We start from the raw sequence: 21,141 nt of genomic DNA, 5'->3' as shown, positions 1-21,141 counted from the left end.
CTTATTACTTTTCACCCCAACCAGTTCCAATTTGAAAGCTATCAGAGAACCCTCCCCCTCAGCTAGGTTCACCTCAATAATAGGAGCCAGGCCCAACTGAGCCCCAACTATCTAGTCCATCTCCATCTGCTGGCTTCCAATCACTAGAAAGGCCTGGGAAGATTCCTCCATCACACTTTCTAGCACCCCTCCTGATGCACCCTAATCTAGAGGGGTAAACCCTGGGTTAACTTCCTGATGGCTCAGGTCATCCAGGGCCTCAAATCTGTTAAAGGTATCCTCCTCCCGTTTCTCCTGTAAGGGTCTCTTTTGTCCTATGTTCCTATTCTTTGTCTTAACTGAGACAAAACCATCAGCACCCTCTACCACACCCGACATGACAGCTTTCCCTTTCTCAGCCCTATCAAGGCTTAGTTCTGACTGCTAAGGTTGTCTCACTACCGGTTTGTATCTAGGACACTTACGCTATAAATGACCGTACTCATGATACAGACGATAGCAAAATGGTAAAGTCTCATAATCTAGCTGTTGAACCAATGAATAAGAGCCTACACACATATCTATAGCATCTGGCAAGGGTTTACTAAGATCTATTTCAACACAGATATGTGCAAAGGTCATTACCTTTCTCCCCAGAGTTTGCAACGAGGATCCCACTGGCCTCCCAAGCAAAGCAGCGAGCATCTGTAGCACATCCTCTCGATAGCATTCCACTGGAAGATGTGGTAGCTGAACCCACACCGGAACTCTATTTGGGAGCTCCTCTAAAGGATTAAACCTCGCATGACAAGGTTTGATGAATAATCCCATCTGGTTGTAAAAATACGGACCTCCTTCAAAGACCCTATTGCGATCCTCCATGCAGTTGAACATAACCATGAAATAGTTATTTGCCAGCAGCATAATCTCCATTTCCCCTTTCGGTGCCCATGTCCGCTAGGCCCAGCTTTCCAAAAAATGCAATGAAACCCTCATTCCCAAGAACTTGCAGTATAGCGAGTGATTTGAAAAGTATTCAATGTCATCAACTATAATCTTAGGAGGGATGATCAACTTCAACCTCTCACTGCATCTCTCTAGGCAACCATTAATTTTCACCATGCATGAGCTACCAGCACTCCCAGAGCCCGAATCAAAAGAGAATAGGTTATTGTTAAACGTCTTTACATTCTGAAATGGGTGTTTTGAGCCCACCGTAGCATAGAAATCCATAGCTGGAATCGCCTGCGAGGCTTCCCCACCCAAAGTCACCATCGAGGCACACAAAAATAAAAAATAAAAACAAGGACAACGGCTGAGGGCCCACACCCCTAGGTCTCCCCACGGGGCTCAGCACCCAAGGCCCCTCCCCTCACTCGCACCACCAAGGATCGGCCCACCTAAAACCCCAAACCCCCGGGAAAGCTTCGGCTGCAACAACAAAACCCCACCCCCACTCAACCCTCCCACCTCCTGGCGACCACCCCCACAGCCACCACCGAGCCCTAGCAACTCCTTCCTCCTCCGTCTTCCCCCGACACCCAACACTCCCCGCCCCGTGCGAACCCACATCAGCATCGCCTGGGAGCTAGGGCCGCGAAACCCTAGCTCGGCCTCCTGCGCAGACCCGCATGAAGGCCATCCTTAGAGAAATCAATATTGTAATAAAATTATTGTCTTATAAATATCTTAATTTATTAACTATTTAATTTTATTTTTTGAATGTTTAATATTTTTTTCCTTAAATATATATATATATATATATCTTGAATTAGTAATTATTAATTGACTTTTAAATAAAAGGTTACAAAGAAATATTAAAAAATATTTGAAAATATTTTTAATTGATTACATATATTTTGAATAATATTTTAATCTTAAATATTTTCTTATAAACATTTATAATAATTTAAAATAATGTTCACATTATGTAAATTCACCAAAGATCTATTTACTACAATTCTAATTTATTCTATTTTTCATGTCAATTAAGTGACTTTAATATTTTGGGAAGAGTCGACCAAAAGAAAGTGAGTCTATGTTAGGTGGCTAACAATGACTGAAAATGAATACTCACAGTTTGGTTTGGCTCTAAATGCTTCAAGTCCCTACCTCACAAATGTTTGTAGTACAAATCTAATTTATAATATATTATAAGTCAATTAATTGACTTTAATTTGTTAGGAAGAGTCGCTCACAAGGAAATCAATCTATATTAGGTGGCCATCAATGACTGAAAATGATAACTCACGATTTGATTTGACTCTTAATTTTTTAAGTGGCTACCTGAAAAATATTTGAAATACAATTGTATTTTCTAATTCAATTATATGACCTTTTGGTTTTTCCGAAAAGGATCACTAGAAAGAAAGTCTAAATTAGGTGGCCATAAATGACTGAAAACGAATACTTGCGGTTTGATTCGACTCTGAATGATTTAAGTTGCTACCTTGAAAACCTTTCGAATACGCATTTGGACATTCAATTTGCATTCACTGGTTAAATCAACTAGTCGTTTGCCATGTTGAACAAGGAAAAGCTCGATGAGCGTGACAAATGCATCACCCAATGGATTATCATCTGTTTGACAATTACGGCTACCTCTTTCACCGTTGATTTTGAAAAAATACTTTAGTTTTCCTCTGAAAATCTTTGGTCATGTTACTTCTAATTTAATCGTTGATTGTTAAATATTTAAGTCAACTTTCACTTTATAGAGGACATTAGAAATATTTTATATTATAATATGGTATATTGACTTGTAATGAAATATATTATTGAAAAAGAAATAAAGTTAATTATATGAAATAAATACATGGTCATTATTGATTTATTTTACATATAGGGATCTAGAAAGTTAGAACGATAAATCATTAATTGAAATATCAATAAATTTGAATGGTATCATAGATGAGAAGTTTATCAAGTAAAGTGTACATTATGACTTTTATAATTGTTAATTTAGGTTGCATTTAACATCATGACAATATGACATGCATGAAAGAAAGAATCCATACAAAGAATCGTTGTAAGTTGATTGGGTTTTTAACAATTCTAATACAATTTACCTGGCTTCAATTGTTATTGACAAAACACAATCTATTTCATGCAATTTTATAAAATCTAATCATATTACATAATTATAATGATGCTATAGAATATTTTTTCAAAGATAGTTCTCTCAATTTCACCATGTTTCAATTAGTGATTTGTATTTGAATAAAGGTCCAAAAGGTAAATGTTGAAATAAATAAAATAAATCCAAGTGAATTTAATGGTCAAAGGTTTAGTAATTCAACATATATATGTCTTATCTATTAGGAATTAGGTTCCATCAACCTTATAAATCCTATGTAGATAATTACTCCTAAAATTGTTTTTAATTTCCATCAAGGAAGATGCATTCACTGAGAAATAGTCTTATTTAGACACATTTGGATATTTGTACCTAATAAGGGGTGTGGGGCCACTTACACACCACTATTGTCGCCACCCAAAGATCCTCCAATTAGATTTTAGGGTTCATGCCCCCATAGAGAATTTTTTTTTTTAAAATGCATTATAAAATATCGCAATTTTGTAGTTGTAAAGTGGAAAATTGAACCCTAGTGACTCCCCACCTAGGAGAGAGAAAGGAAGTCACTAGGATGATTTTCACTTGGGAGAAATTTACATTCAAAAGAGGGGCTTGAATCCACTTGATTCAAATCCAAAGGGAGTAAGGATGTGAATACCAAGTGGATTGCAAAGGTTGAAGTGTGATTTTCCCTCTTTTGTAAATGGGAAAGTTGATTTGATGACTATGCAGGAAAGGGAGATAAAATAAGTGAAATGAGGAGCTACCGGTTCTAGATCGCGTTGTAACTACGGATTTGAGATATTTAGACTGATACGGATCTTACCTGCAAATTAGGAGAAAATTCATCGGGACCCTATTGAAAATGCACACAGTCCTCCGAAAAATCCATGAAATGAAAAGTGATGACATCTTGCTCTAAGAGGCTGCCCTCTGGTTCCAAGAATGTCCCATTGTACAAGAGAGGGAATACTCTTCAAGAAAGGATAGGATAGGTGAAAAGAGATATCTTTCTATAAGTATAAAGGAGATCCTTGGAGGAGAAGAGATATTTGTTCAAAAGACATCCCCCTCCAATAGGAGTTGTCTTAGACAAATATAATATCATCTAGAACAAAGAAAAGGAGAGAACAAGAATGCAATCCTTCTTCCTATTCCTAGGTGAAAGGGATTCTTAATGAGGGATGACTCACTTTTAGCCCCAAGAGGGATGGGTGAATTTATCATAGATGTACATTACCAAGTGTGAAAGAGGTTGTAGTCAAGGACTTACACCTCTTGTATAAGAGAGAACCCATGAGGAAACCACCAATAATTTTGCACAAGGAATGACATCAAGTAATATAACTCACACCATCCACAAAATAGGGAAAAGTGGATCCCTAGAGAAAGAGAGAGAGGTATCATTACCCCCCAAGTGTAGGGACAATAAGAAGAACTTACACAATCTTTAAGAGATAGATTAAACATAATCAAATGCAAAATGTACTTTCACAAATGCATGGAAGGAAAGACATTAGTATATGTAAAATACATGTCTCAAGAAGTGGTAATCTTTGAAAGGAAGAGAGAAAAATCATCGCATATTTCCCAAGGGGGATTAATTATAAAAGCATAGCATTGTAAGACATGATAATCACATATAAAAAATGCAGCCCCTAAAGGAAATAATGATAAATGAGAAAGAAAGAAAGGGAAAGGAGTGAAAATCCTTGCCCTGCAAGTGAGGAGAACAAGGGGAAAACATTACACATCTTTTGATGGTGATTATTGTGAAGCAATATACCTTCCTAATGGAACAAATCCTCTCAAGGAAGGAATACGTACTTCTCAAGAGATCATTCAATGCTAAGGGGCATATCATACTTGCAAATAATCAAAACCATAAAAGTGGTAAGTTTTCCAAGAGAATGAAAGAAAGAGTGCACTATTCACCAAGTTTCAACTCTTAAACAACCTCTAATTCTATACAATATCTCATACGTTCTGGCAACACTAGGATAATATCAATTAGTGGATATGGCTATTATGGAAAGGTTACATGAGCTATTTTGTATCTTCTATTGTATGAACTCTATAGTGTATCCAAGTAGGTATCCTTGGAACCCAGTATGGACATCCATCAAAGGTTAAAATAAGGGTTATTTTTAGTAAATGATGTAGAAGAAAGTTCATAGTAGACATGTATGCAAAAGATAAAATTCTAGATAATACATGTGAGAAATATGAGAAAATGCATCAAGAAATTATAGGTTCTATAGGTTTATTAGACAAGGTTACCTCTTATTAACTTCCTATTAAATATATCTAAAGAATATTTTTCTTCACATCAATATCATTTGAAATTTATAATAAAATTATTATTCTTAACATTATTTCCTTCTTGTAAATGTTTAATTTTCTACTATTATCATATCATCATCTCATCTGCAACCTAGTTTGGCATCTACCACCATAATTTAGACTAATGTGTTCATTCATAACTATAGTATCCCTTATCATAGATATCTAAAATATGTCCACGTAAAAAAATTTACATGCATAATGCAATTTTTCCAAATACATCCAGAGTCTCATATCACTCTAAATATGCAAACATATCTTTTATTTTACTATCATCCATATATTTTTCATCCTTTGGCCATACCATAACCATATATTTTCCTCATAGATTATATCATAGCTTACGCACATACCATATCCTCATCTAAATTCATATCATAGCATCCTCTTTTAACATATCATCTTCATATATATCCATATCTTAGATCACTCACTTTACCTTTTACATCCACATAATATCATTTCTAGTATATAATATAGACTTATACCATAGGCTCTCATCCATGATCAAATATCCCACTTCTAGGTATTTATATTCTCGATTAGGTTATCACCTTAACCTATTTAATGTACCTTAATCTACATTCATATCATAATATCCATTGTCACTTACATTATAACATGCATCCATTGCCATATGTTTCAACCATCATCTATATCCATCATATACCTTTAGTGTCATAAAATTGTGGTCCTAGAAATTTTTGACTGCAATAAGGTCCTCACGCATGTGAACTCGAATCCTCTAGCCTGATTGGAGACTAGAGATTGCTTGGCTTGCGAAAATAATTTCTTTCTTGGTCTCCGCATAACTCTGTCTGCACTCTTCCCTAAAGAAAGGGGTAGGACAGGGGCGTGACGCACCTATCCCCCCTAGGACAAGGGCGTGGCACCCTTTTCCTCCCAAGATAGGGGTGTGGTTCCCTTTCCCCTGCCCTATTTTGGGGTAGGACCTTCCTAGAGCATGCATTGTGGGTTGTGCTATGAGCGGGAAAACTCTCCCAATGTCGGCCCGTGATGAAATTCAAACCTACCAACATGTATTTAATGGGCATTCTTCCTCTCATTTGCATAAGGTGGGATGAGTGGGAAATTCACAAGCGATCAAGAATTCAAGCATTCAAGAATTCTTTTCCAGCATTGAGCATTCTCAAGTCTCCCTTCAAGGCTAGGTGTTGCATTCAAGTCAAGGATTCAACCATTGAAGAGGAGACTGATTTCAACATTCAATTCCACACAAAAATTTCTATCAGAATTGCTACTACAAGCTCCCTTGAGGTGATTTACAATTCAGTCTTTCATTTACATCTACTTGCAAGTACTTTCTTTCATTACTTGGTTAATTCCAAAACTAGGGTTTGACCTAAAGGCAAACCCCCAATCCCATCCCATTTTCCTCTCTTTTCTGTGTGTAGGTTGCAAGTGTGTAGCTGTACTTTCGGATTCGGGATCCATTTGTTGAGGTGGAAAAACCCTTTTTGTTTCATGGATTTTTCGGAGGATAGTGTACATTCCCACCACGATCCGAGCAAATTTTCCTCAAATTCACAGGGTGACTTCGTCTCGACATTTTAAGTTGCCAAATCTAGGTGCACAACTTCATCCCATATCCTAATCTCAAGTTATAATTGATTCTTTGTCACTTTTGCACTACATAACTCTATCACTTCCTTTCCATTTCAAAAAAGGAAGAGAGGATCAACTTAACATTCCCCAATTCATTCAGAATTCAATCTACCATCTTATGTGGATAGATTGAATCTAGTGAATTATCATCTCCTTCTTCCGAATGTAATGGTGAAAATTGTTTGAAGGATAATCAATAGTGAAACTCTCATCTCTCTTTGAGGGAAAGGGTAGTCTTCCTCTTGATCTATCATTCACCATTTTCCACCATTACATTTTGGTGAACCCGACATCTTGCATAGTTTCTTTTGAACAATATCGCATATTTTTCATTTACAAGTTTTAACTTTCTGTAACCTTAGTGATTAATTTGTTAAAAACCCTAGTTTTTAAAATTAAAATTGAACCTGTGATTTGTACAAATTGTTTGTGATTATTTTAGATCTGAAAATTGTCTTGATTGTCAAATTCAATTTCCTCGTTGCCTTTTTCAAATTACAATTAAAATTTACAAAATTAAGAGGTTATTTGCTAAAACCCTAATTTTCAAAAATCATATTGAACTTTCGCAAAAATTGGATTTAAACTTAATTTTTAGATTCCTGATTTTTCTCAGATTTGTCTTCAATCCTACAATTCAAAATTTCAATTTTCTCCCCTTTTCCCAAAATTCAAATTTCAAAATTAAGTGGTTAGGCCATCAAACCCTAATTTTTAAAATTAGTTGAATTTTGTGTGAATTTAAAATCAATTTCAATTACATTCAGATTTATAAACATTTTCCAAGGTATCCCTATCCATTACGATTGACCCTTTTCAAAATTGCACTTCAATTCCTCATTTTCTTCAAAATCCTAACGGGGTCCTATTTTCACATTTGTGCCTTCATTTCACCCATCTAGAGATCATAAAATTTGCCAATTTTGGGGGGTTGGCTTTAAAATACTTGCAATATCCATCCCTGAAAATTTTGTAAAAAGTTGGTCGGACCAGGTGCATTCCCGCCACGGTCCTCGATTTTTTTCCTGAAATCTTGGGACACTGTTATGACTCTATTTAATAGCCTAAATCTGAAAGATTGGTTGATTTTATCGATTTTTGATCCTTCTAGAATTGGAAATACCTTTAAAATTCAACATTTCAACTTTCAAGAATTTTTTAAAATTAAGAAGTTAATTATTGTCTGCCCTGATTTTAAAAATTCTAATTTTAAAATTAAGTGGTATTCCCTTGGCCCTAATTTTAAAAAATCTCCAATTTCCTTTCAATTTTGGAAATTGTGTCATCATGTGTCCCCAACAAAGTTCAAATTCTGTAATCATTATTTTCTTGAATTTTGCATTACTCAGTTTTGTAAGCTTTGTTCTACAATTCAAAATTCAAACTTTCCCTCTAGTGCATGAGTTTTACCACTCTAAGTCCTACCTATCCTATTCCTCTTAGATGAAGCATTAGAATTAAGGCTTCCCAAGGTTTAATTACTGAGGAGATGGAGCCTAATTTGAGTGACTTCTTTAATGAGGATCATGCTAATTCTTCTCATCCTAATCATGTGCCTATTAATGGATCTCATGATGAAGAAAAAGTCTTAACTAGGGTTTCTTTAGATCAACTTTCTATATTGGACAATCAATTTCACAGCTTTCAACAATGGATGTTCCAAGATTACCCTAATAGTGAATCTCTTCCATAAATTGAAGGTCTTAAACACATGCTTCAAAGTGATAAGAATAGAATTTATATAATGCATGGCATTGTACATATTGTTGATTCTAATGTCATTCCTATCAAGAGTTGTGTTGAAACCGTAGGTTATTCACAACCTTCAACACAAGTCAATTTCTCTATTCCTTTGACTAATCTTATGACTAGTATTCCTACTTTTACATCCAGCATCATGGCTACTTCAACTCAAAATGTCATTCCTACAACTATAGGTCATGGGAAAATCTCTCTTTTTCATTCAATCCTCCATCATTACCTATGTCTTCCATGAGTGTTCCTATTATTCCTTAATCAATCAGTGTGACATAAGGGGGAAATTTCTTCAACAATTTTATTTCTCCTTTAAGTGTTCCTTTTCCTACACAATCATCACTAATGCCTACTTATCATAATGACCCACCACCTTATTCTTAGCCCATGCCTTCTTTCAATAACATCACACCACCTTCTCAATCACTTATGTCTAATATTAATTCTTCTACTGAGATGACACTTAAGAATCTTGCTCAAACTGTGTCTTCCTTACAACAACAAATTTCTTTTATGAGTCAATCCAAGTTTAGTGCGCCCGCCTTTCATGTTGCGAGCCAAATTTCTCTTGATATTGAGATCCCTCAATTGGAACTCTATAATGGAAAAGGTGATCCTCTAACGCATCTCAAAGCATTTCAAACCTTGTGTGCTAATTTTGCTTATGATCAATGATTGCTTGCAAAACTGTTTACAAGAACACTAAGAGATAAGGCTTTACAATGGTATTTCTCTTTGCCTCCTTATTCTATCACTTCTTTTCAACAATTGGCAAATGCTTTCATCCAACAATTTTAAAACAACATTGGTCCTAAAATCACTTTGACTGATTTAATGCATTGTAAACAAGGTGTTAAAGAAAAAGGGACTGATTTCATTGGTAGATATAAGCATTTGTGTGTTGAAATTTCTTTTCATGTACTTGATAATGATATTCAAATAATTTTCATTTCTAATTGACAAAAAGATATCAGGGAAAAGCTTATTTTATCTGAGTCTACTTCATTTCCGTAGTTGTTCTCAACACTCCATAATTATGAACTGGCTGTGAGTCAAATGGAGCAATCCACTCCTATGGCTTTGAGTGATAAGGGGGAGAGTGCTCAGCAACCGTTTGTGAAGTTCAAACCAACAAAAATCTTCATCGAATTCAATGATCCAATCAACAACAACCATGTGAATCCAACAATAGGTGTGCCTTCTATTCCTAAATTTTTCCAAAGACAAAGTCCGTTTACTTCTTTGAATGAATCTTTAGATTGTAATATGTCTCATTTGTTGCATATAAATGTTATCTAACTTCCCCCTATAAAAGAAATTGATCCTTCCAAACTTCCATCTCCTTATTTTGATAACAATTCCTTTTGCCAATTTTTTCATCAACCTGGTCATGATACTGAGAAATATTTTTCATTGAAAAAGAAGGTTCAAGACTTGATTTATAATAATACTATATTTGTGGCAGGTGTGAATGATAAAGGGAATAAATCAGTTTCTCCTCCTAATCAAAATCTTAAGATTTTCACTGATCCCTTGCCATCTCATACCTCTAACATTATTGATATTGTGCCTAATTCTCTCACTTCTGAGGAATTTGCCTGTACGGCTCCAAACTTGGTTAATATGGTAGTAACATAAGATTTGCCTAAGGATCCATGTATTTTATTTGACCCTAGCAAGACCATTAGAGAACCGGATGGTCCTTTATACATAGTTGTGAAGGTTAAGGATATCCCTTGCCATGGGGCCCTGCTTGATCCCTCTTGCACGGTTAATGTCATAACTAATGAATATCTTTTTACTTTATGATTGCATAAGCCTATATATGATGCTTCTAATGTTGTGATGAAGTTATTTGATGGCTTCTCTTGTCCTACCATTGGTTCTATCACTATTCCTGTTAGAGTTCATGCTAAATCCATGGATGTTGACTTTGTTATCATACCTTCTTCTGAGAAATTCCGTGTGAATTTGGGCTATCCTTGGCTATCTTCCATGAAGGCTATTGCTTCTCCAATACACAAGTGTGTTAAATTCCCTCACAATGGAGAAATAATAACCATGAACCATATCTTATTTCGTCCATCCGAAGGAAGCACTGGTATTCCTATTGATCTCTTTTGGCCTAAACAATTTCAATCTCCTCCATCAAGGAGTGGTGCTCTTTTTCAATCTTATCAAAAATGGAAGAATGATATGATCTTATCCTTAAGTCAACCTAGATTGCCAACACTTGACATTCCTATTATTCTTCAAGAAGAGGTTCTTCCCCTCTCAAATAGAACTAATCTCCCTCCTAAGGAAAATTGTCCACCTACTCCTATGTATGTGACTTTACCTTCTCTTAAGGAGAACAAAAATATTCCACCTAAAGTTACACCTATACCTCCTCCTCATGTTGGATCTGGTCTCCTTCCTACACCTAATATTTCTCCTTCCTATGGTGCAATTACATCTCCTTCCTCTTATCGAGAGAAGAAGCCTACTTCAACTATTGTTCAACCAAAAAGATCTCAACCTAAACCTTCAACTATCAAGGAGGGAAAAATTCCTATTTCTTCAAATGTTCCTCCTCCTTCTCAAACTTCAACTAAGACTCGATGGAATCATTGTGCAAGAGAACGCATGACAAATACGTCGTGTTCAAGCTCGTGAAGCTACCCCTCAAAATACTCAGTCTCCTCAGACTCTGACAGTTGACATGATTCCCTTTTCTCCTAAGAAATATTTTCAACCAACATCTCCAAATCATAAGTTTCATAAAACATGTGATGGTTTTACTCCTACTCATGTTCTTGCTCCTCTTTCTTTAAACATTGATGAAGAAATGGGTGAAAATTTTATTCATAATGGCAATACAACTCCTAATGCTTATAATAGTGACTATGAGTATGTTGATGTGGACAAACATTTATTGGATGAGTTTTCACAAACCCTAATCCTAGCTCCTAGAATTGAACAAAGTGGCCTCCAACATGAGCATAGTCCTTGTTTGGGTCTTGTGATAGCTCCATCTGATGTGCTCGATGTCGCTTCTTTGGCATGTTGCTCGCCTTCCCAAAATAGTGATGAGAAAGATCGAGAGGTGGATGTTGTTCTATATTAGCGATATTAGCACTGTAGATCTCTCTCTCTCCTCTCCTTCTTTTTTGTGACCATTCTTCTATTGTGTACTCCTCTTATTCTATTGTTCCCTTAATGTCTACTTGGGCATGATATAAAGCATTGAGATCTTCTCTTGGTCTCTTTCATGTTGACTCAAAAGACATCCTCTCTTCCTTTTCTTCTAAGGTAGTGTCATACTTTGGGGAATGAAGATTATTATATGCACATACAAATATGATATACATGAGTTATTATACAACATATTGACCCCAAGAAAAGCAACACTACCTTGTGTTTTCTCTTCATTATCCTTGGTTTTATACCTCAATTGGGAGCTAAATCCTTGCGATAATGTTCTCCCTCTTTTCTCTCTCTTAGGTGTATCCTACGTTAAAGCAATCACTCCCAATAAGGTGCGTGCGATCGCTTTAACGTGGGGGCATACACTCTGCTCATACTTTCCTTCTTGTGATACATAGAATTACTTAGTGACCCTTGTTTTTCTTTGTGATATTTAGTATCCTTTCTTTCATGACTCATAGAAGATATAAGGCATAGAATTTTATCAAAATTAAATTAAAAATTGAAAGAATACTATAACTAGTATGATTTTGTTGTGTAATAATATTCAATAATAAAATTTTAGAGATTTTATCTCAATAGGTAAGAAATTATATATTCACAAGGAATTTATTCAAGAGAATGATTGTATTGTTTAGAAATGGTGAAATATATTTAAAATAATGATCAAATTTTGGAGCCACTAAATTTTGAAAAGTAACTAGTTCTTTAATCACCACAAAAAATTGTAAGTTATCAATTACAAAATTATATTATATGTGTATATTTAGAATGTCACTCTTTAAAATATCTATAATATAAATGAATATATATTAAAATCAATATAAATTAAAATTATCTAAAAAATATAATAAAAAATATGAAAAACTAATGTCTTATTAATACTATCCCTCACACTGGTTGGCTGAAGCTGAATATCATCGGGTCTTCTCGTGGTAACCAGGGTCAGGCAGCAGGGGGCAAAGTGATTAGAGACTCACGTGGCAACCTCATCCTTTCTTGTGTAGAAAATTTTGGTGCTCAAGCTTTGAGACTGGCTGAAGTGGCAATGATCTATCATGGGTTAATTGTAGCAAGGGAAAAGGAGCTTCGATGCATCATTATTGAAGGTGATTCTTGCAATACAAGAATGATGCTTAAACGTGTGGCTAAACCAAACTATAAATCTAACTCGCTATTATCAAGTGTCATGCTCTCCATCCTACTCTCAGAGATGTCAGGTTCTACCATGTGTTGTGGGAAGAAAACTATCTAGGGGACAAGTTTAGGCACATATGTTAATGATTTTGAAATTTGGATTCACTTTTACAAAATCCTGATAGAGGCTTGTGGCATGATTTTGAAGGGCCTATTTATTAATGATGAATAATCCCAATGTTGCCTTTTTAGTACTTTTCTTTCTTTCCTTTTCCATTCCTTACTAGCTAACGCAACAAGATTTAAATTTTGTTGGTACCACTTACCACTATATTCTCTAGGCTTGTCGCTTTCTCAACCTAGTTTTCTTTTCTACGGATATGGGTGGTGATTTGATTTAGATCGAACCCAAAAAATTATTTGAATTTAAGATTAATAAAGATCTTTGGAATAAGGTGATTAAGGAAATCTAGATACTTATGCAGAGGGGATGACCAACCCTAATATTTAGCTATCTACAACATTTGTTCATGTCTAGGATAATGGTACTATTAAGATTGGTAGTGTCACCTTTATGGTTTCAATGGAGACCGTAGAAAAGGTGATTGGGCTATCCCTTGATGGAGTTTCATTTCCCAAAAAGAAAAAAGGGAATCATAAAGAGGACTTTGATCATTTCTTTGAACCTAGGGAAAGGGTTTCCAAGCTTCAAAGTGGTTATATTAGGGAAGAACTACCAGATATTTGGAAGGAGTAAGCTATATTGTTTATGAAGTACCTCACCTTAGAAGAAAGGAAAAGTAGGCTCCATCTATAGAAATTCCCCATGTTAAATCATCTCTATCATGGGGTAAGAATGAGTTTTTCCTTCTAGGTTATATCATCTTTTTCTCAGTCTGTTTCTAAAGCCATTATTAAAGGTTAACCCCCACTCCATTAGGGCTTCATTTATAGATTGTATAATTTCTAACCAGCTTTATCCCCCTCTAGTGGGGTCCCTTCTATTGAGATTGGGTTCACCTATGATGCCAATTTATATGTAGATCTTATTGTTACTCCCTCTAATTCAAGGTAGTGTCTCATTTGGGTTCTAAAATGGCCAATAGGAAAATACTTGCTAGAATGGCCAAATTTAAGACCATTTTCACCACCAAAAAGGATCAGGATGTCCATGCTCAACCTCAGATGCAACAAAATATAGATATTGTTGGATATTTTTTCTCTAAGCCTCTTTCATTGGATGATTCATACTCCTTAGACACCACGTCGTTCGATTGGTTCCCTGCTAAAATTGGTGCTAACACTAGCCCTTCCCCCATAACCCCTCCCTCCTCTACTAATACTAAACCATCGAGCTCTATTTTGGTTCTAACTAACATTGTGAAGGACCTGCATGAGGATATAAAAAGATGAGACAACCTATTAAAATGGCTCTTTGCAAACATGAATGTGGTCATTAAAAGATCAACCAACTGGATTTAGTGGCTAAGGCAAAGGCCAAGGCTAACACTTGGGTGGACAACTTGGATGAGGGCATAGTTTGGAGAATTGTCAATGATCTTGTTGGCATATTGGGGCTAGGGGCAGAAAGATTGATGATACAGACTCCAAGATCAAGATGCTAGGGACCAAACTTGAGCTGGGCCAAGAGGTCAAGAAAACCCAGGAGGCCCTTAAAATAAAATTGGGAAGGTAAACCTTGCTTGTAAGAACATGGATAGTAATCATAATGCCTCCCTATAGGCTATCCAGGATGAGATGGAAAGGAAAAGGGAAAAAAAAAGAAAACACATCAAGTCCCTAGCCATTGTCTTTGGCCCCACGTCATCTCTAGTGAAATCTACCCCTGACTTCATGTTGGTCTCCCCTAGCTCTAAGATTGGGTCAAGTAAAAAAGTTTTTTTTTTATAAAGTGCTTAGTTTGTGCCAAGTTGGCAAGAAGGCTACCCCCATATAGTAGACCATCTCTTTGTGTCTATGTTGGGTGGTTTTACTATATTTTTTCATTATTTCAATTCTTCTTTTTTTGCTATTCTTTTAGTGTATTTGTTGGATCTCTATTCACCCTACTTGTTTTTTCTTATTTTTTGGGTGGGGGAATATTTTATTTGTTGCACATCCCTCATGTGCTCTTGGTGTCTCTTTGCGGATAGGTAATGGTATGAGCCTATCTATATTTTATTAATGAAAATAATATAATTATCATGCATCTACAAACTGTAGCGTCGTAAATTGTACGCACTTGCTAGGGTGGTACAATTTCACACCTAGTTTAGCACCCGCCTTAGTGCATTTTGCATTTTGCATTGCATTTATCCTTTTGCACTTAATTAATCAAATTAATTAGGTCTAAGGTCCTATTTCATCATCCTTTGCATCATAAAGTTGGGCCCTTTCGCTAAAGCGTGCCCTTCGCATTTTATTCCTCCAATACATCACTCAATCAAAAACCCTAATTAAGTCCTATTTCGAACTTGGGGGCTTGATTTTGGGGTCAAAACATCTCGAAATCACCTGTAACTTCAGGATTCTCTCTAAAATTATCATATCCGACGGCCCTAAAAATTTGGTGAAAAGTTGTCAGGACCGTGGTGCCCGTAGTGCACATGGTCTCGGACATTTTTCCCGAAATTTTGGGAGCACGATCCAATCATAAAATAAAGCTTAACCCCAAGAAATTGGCGGGATATTCAATCTCTAGGTCAGCCAAAAGATGAATTTATGACCTAGGGTTTCCAACATAAGAGCTCTCTTTCTTCATTTGAAGGGATCCGATTTTTGGTTTTGAGGAACCTCATATGCAGCGAAAGAGAAGATCTTTGAAGACTTCAACAACATTCAACATCCTTCTATCAAGCATCTATCAAATTCATTCATCCACTTAGGGCTTGGAAGACATTGAAGAACAATAGGAATTTACCGACTGAAGATTGGCTTGTACTTCTCCCTTGAGGGTTGGGTATGATTTCATGTTGTTTTCATGTCTTTACATAAGCTTCAATACATCATTTATTTATGCTTTAGATCACATTGCATCTTGATTTAGAGCATTTACGTTATCATTTACAAGCAATTAGGGTTTACTTTCTAGGTTGCTCTAGTTTGCTTTCTTGCATTTTAGGACCTTGCACACACACTAGGTCTGCACACACAATACATTTTACAAAACAACTCGGCTATTCGTGGAGGTGGAAATCACTGAACCGGGGGTTTGACTAAGGCAAAACCCTATATAGCCGCCCATACACCCTTTTTCAGATATCATTGCAGGTTTTGAGATTCGGACGACACTGCGGGATACAGATCCGGAGAGAGAAGGTCGAGATAGCACTTTGTATCAGATTGCAGAGCAGAAGACTGGGACAGGGGCGCTGGGTGCCTTGGTCCTACCAGGACAGGGACGCTGGGTGCCCTGGTCCCTGGGACAGAGGCGCTGGGCGCCCTGGTCCTCCGGAAAGACAGCTTTCAGACAGCTTTCCGATAGTGTTTCAGAGTGCAGAACGACAGTTTCCGGTGCAGTTTTCAGGACAGTGGCGCCCGCGCTCCCGTCCTGAACATTTTCAGTCCGATTTTGACTCTGGGTACATATCTGCATTCTTATTTCATCCGTGTATTTACAGCTGTTCATTGTTTAATCTCAATTCTGCAATCTTGTTATTAGTTCATACTTGCATTTTGGGATTAAGGTTTGAACTTGCATTACTTGATCTTACAATTTCAACAAGGGAATAGAAATCCTAATAGATATCCCGTGGCTCTCTCTTTCACAAAAAGAAGTAGCCAATTGTGCGATATCTCTAGGCTCTTTCGTATTCCGTAATGTGTGTCAAAAGGTAGGATTAGGGCATGTTAACCTAGTCTCGCTTTTTCCCCTACACATTTTGGTGAACCCGACGTGAATCTATCATTGCTTCCTCTTGCATTTCATTTGTTAGATCTAGATCTAGATTTAGTGTGTTTTCATTTCATTTTCATTAAAAGAGAAAAAAAAAAAAAAAAGTGTGTTTCTTTGCATTGTGTGTTTAAATTTTATGCAATCTTTTCAAAATGTCAGATTTTTATTTGCAAAATGTTTATGCTTTTGATGATTATTATGAGTATAGCCAAGATGAATTAGATGAAGCTTTAGATGAGTTTTTAAACCCTAAGGATGCCAAACCTTCATTTTACCAAAAACTCATAAACCTTGTTACTATGCCATTTAGGTGTGATGAGAAAGATAAGTCGAATGATTCCTCTCAAGGATACATTCCTATCCACTCTTCCCCTGAATCTAGTAACATGGTTGTTTTCAATAATCCCCTCAATGAGGAGATGTCTCCTTTTGAATCAAAAGACAAACCTTTTAATCGATATGATCATGCTTTGTTGGATGATGCTCTTGATGACTTTGTGGCTTTGTCAAAATCTTTAAACAAGAACAAGACTTCTAAATTGGTTAACATGATAAACTTGAATGAACATAATAAGCCTCTCTTTGAAGTCTAAGGTGCTTATCCTTCTCCCAGCTTTCAAGTTCCTAAATCACCTCTCCTTACTGTCCAAGGACGGTATGATCATGATTCCTTTCGTACCCCGAATAAACCAATTATCACCGTACAAGGAAGAAAACCTATAAGTCCTTACAGTTATGCTAAGAAAATAACTAGAGAGAGTTATCATGCGGTTGCCCATACTTATCATACCAGAAATAATAGGCAACCTAATCCCCCTCCTGTTATTCCAGTTTCTCTTCCTAATCCTCAACCAATTCTTCCTCAAGCTCCCCGTATTTCGCAAGTTATGGGTAAGGAATATGATCTCATAGAACAACTTAAAGCTACCCCTGCTAAGATATCCCTTTGGGATTTGATTCAAACTTCTTCCGCTCATCATGGAATGTTACAAGATGCCTTGAAAGATTTGAATGTTCCTCCACCGAATACATCTAGTAATATAGCATCTTTGGTTAACTCTGTGATGAATCCTAAAGCTCAAATTGTGTTTACCCAAGATGAGTTGCCTACTAGTGAAATTCAACAACAATATGATCCCTTGATGATTGTGGTTATCATGAAAGACACTGCTATAAGACGAACACTAGTAGATAATGGCTCTAGCCTTAATGTGTGTAGTATTAATCTATTGCATAAGATGAATGTGGATACGTCTCTTATTGAGCCTGACTCTCGTCCCATTCGTGGCTTTGACAATGTGGCTAAGACTTCATTAGGTATCATCACCTTACCTCTCACAGTGGGACCTGTTACTTTGCCTACTCCTATCCATGTTATGTCGGGAAATTTAACATATAACTTGTTATTAGGGAGGCCTTGGATTCACAGCATGCAAGCTGTCCCCTCTACATTACATAGACAAGTTAAATTCGTTTATAACAATAAGACATATACTTTGATAGGTGATACTAATTTTCAAGCTTGTCTACAAACATCTAATTCCAAAGGAGATTCTTCTAAGCCATCCTCGTCTAGTGATGACTCTTTAAACAAGAAACCTATCGATGAGTCTTCGCTCTCTGATGATCAAAATTCTTTGGATGAGTCTGGAACTCCTGAAGAAGATCCTTCTTGACTTGGAATTACACATAAAAAGGATTTTGATCCTGAGAAGGTTCTCGCAGAAGATGATTGGGGATCTCTTGATTTTAACCCTACTTTTGTAGGTGAATATAAGGTTCCTTCTAGAGAACTTAAAGTTGAAAAGAAGGAAGAAGCTGAAAATCATAAAATTGAAAAGAAAGAAGAAGCTAAAAATCAATCAACCTTACCTGAATCTATGAGTAATAATTTTGTGGCCGCTTCTCAAACTTCTTCTCCTCACACCTCTAATTATGAAGAGTTTGATTCTTTGTCTTATGAAAAACCACCTTCTCTTCCTGAAATGGCTGATCGTTATGGTCGTGGTTTTTGCATTTTTGCTAAGCATGGGTATCATGGAAAAGGTTGTGGTGCTCATGAACAAGGGATAAGAGTTCCTCTAGAGACTAATTTTCACAATTATGCCTTTGGACTTGGCTATAATCCCTGCAGACGTACTAAAGCTTCTAAAAGACCATGCATTAGTGTTAATGCTATCTCTACATCTCTATCAATACAACACCCTGAGTATATTGATGGGGATCCTTCGAGTGATTGTGCTTTGGATATCTTCCCTACCGATGATGCTTTAGCTAAGTTCTTGGGAGCCTATGACACTCTTCCTCGTTATCATCACAATAGGGGACTCCCTTATTGTTTGAACACTGAAGCCTATTTTGGAAAAGAGATTGATAATGACGAGATTGTGAAAGAATTCCCTCAGTTAAAGGATACTCCTCAACAAAGTAATCTTCTCATAAGTGAAATGACTGATGTTAAGATGGACCCTTGCAATAAAGAGAAAGTTATTAAAATCAGAAAATGCTTGGATGAAGAGGAACAGAAACAATATGAAGAACTATTGCATGAATTCCCTGAGATCTTTTCTTGGACATATTCTAACATGCCTGGTATAGATCCTAAGATCGTTACTCATAATATTGTCTTAGTTCCTGATGCTAAGCCCATGAAACAAAAGATTCAAAAAATGAATCCTAAGGTGGCTCTGCTTGTTAAGGCTGAGATTGAAAAATTATTGGAGGCTGGATTTATCCGCCATATTGACTATTCCCCATGGATTTCAAATATTGTCGCTGTGGCTAAACCAGACAACAAAATAAGAATGTGTACTGACTTTCGGGATCTAAATAAGGCTTCTTTAAAAGATGATTTCCCTCTTCCAAACATTGACATGATAGTTGATTCTACGGCAGGACATGCCTTGTTATCCTTCATGGATGGTTTTTCAGGCTACAATCAAATTTTCATAAACCCTCAAGATCAATTCAAAACCGCTTTCACCACTCCTTGGGGTACGTTTTGTTGGATAATGATGCCTTTTGGACTTAAAAACGCCGGTGCAACTTATCAACGAGCGATGACCCTTATCTTTCATGATTATATGCATAAGATTTTAGAGGATTATGTTGATGATATTTTAGCCAAATCCTTTCTTCGCATGGATCATGTTAAAATCCTTCGTCAAATCTTTGAAAGAATTCGTAAGTATCACATGCGCTTGAATCCCCGAAAATGTGTTTTTGGTGTGGATAGTGGAAAACTATTAGGATTCATAGTTTCGCATCGTGGGATTGAGGTGGACACTAAGAAAATAGATGCTATTGTTAACATGCCACCTCCTAGAAATGTCTCTCAGCTTAAAAGCTTACAAGGAAAGATTCAAGCCATTCGTAGGTTCGTGTCTCAACTTGCGGATCATACCTTTCCTTTTACTCAACTTCTTAAAAAGGATATCACTTTTCAATGGAATGAGGATTGTCAGCAAGCATTTGAAGATTTAAAAGTGTATTTGGCTAGTCCTCCTATTCTTCAACCTGCCCAACCTTCTAAACCCTTCCTTCTGTATACAACTGCTTCTTCTCATGCTCTCGCAGCATTGTTAGCACAACATGATAAAGATGGTAAGGAATGTCCGGTTTATTACATAAGTCGTACCTTACTCGATTATGAGACCCGATATTCTGCGATAGAAAGACAATGCTTGGCCTTGGTGTTTGCAACTCAGAAATTAAGACATTATCTTTTAAATTCAGAAGTCCATGTCATGGTAAAGTTTGATCCTTTGAAGCATCTTTTCTCTAAAACTGATTTATCAGGACGTCTAGCTAAGTGGGTTATGATGTTAACTGAATTTGACCTTAAATTTGTTTCACAAAGAGCAATTAAAGGACAAGCGTTGACCGATCACTTAGTTGAGGTCCCTTCACCTTTCTCCTTCCCTAACCCTGAGTCTTTTCCTGATGACTTTATTCTTTCTATAGAGAAAGATGAAACTTGGGAGTTATACTTTGATGGCTCTAAGTGTCGTACGGGATCGGGGGCAGGTGTTGTTCTAATTTCTCCTACAAAGAAATCCATTCCCTTATCATATCGTCTAAATTTCCTGTGTACTAATAACATTGCTGAATATGAGGCTCTTATAGTGGGAATAAAAGCAGCCTT

At 36.4% G+C, this 21,141-nt stretch overlaps 1 protein-coding gene across 1 annotated transcript in view; it reads right to left on the bottom strand.

Moving 5' to 3' along the window:
- Positions 1–1,329: 1,329 nt before the first annotated feature.
- LOC131864173 (receptor-like protein 45) overlaps positions 1,330–21,141 on the bottom strand; it is a 32,957-nt gene continuing 13,145 nt past the window's right edge. Inside the window, exon 5 of the mRNA XM_059215191.1 lies at positions 1,330–1,596. Within this exon, the coding sequence (XP_059071174.1) occupies positions 1,330–1,596 (267 nt within the window). The remainder of the gene's footprint in view (positions 1,597–21,141) is intronic.

This window comes from Cryptomeria japonica, unplaced genomic scaffold (genome assembly GCF_030272615.1).
Source record: "Cryptomeria japonica unplaced genomic scaffold, Sugi_1.0 HiC_scaffold_79, whole genome shotgun sequence".
In the NCBI taxonomy this organism is placed as follows: Eukaryota; Viridiplantae; Streptophyta; class Pinopsida; order Cupressales; family Cupressaceae; genus Cryptomeria; species Cryptomeria japonica.
This window is presented reverse-complemented; position numbering and strand designations above follow the sequence as displayed.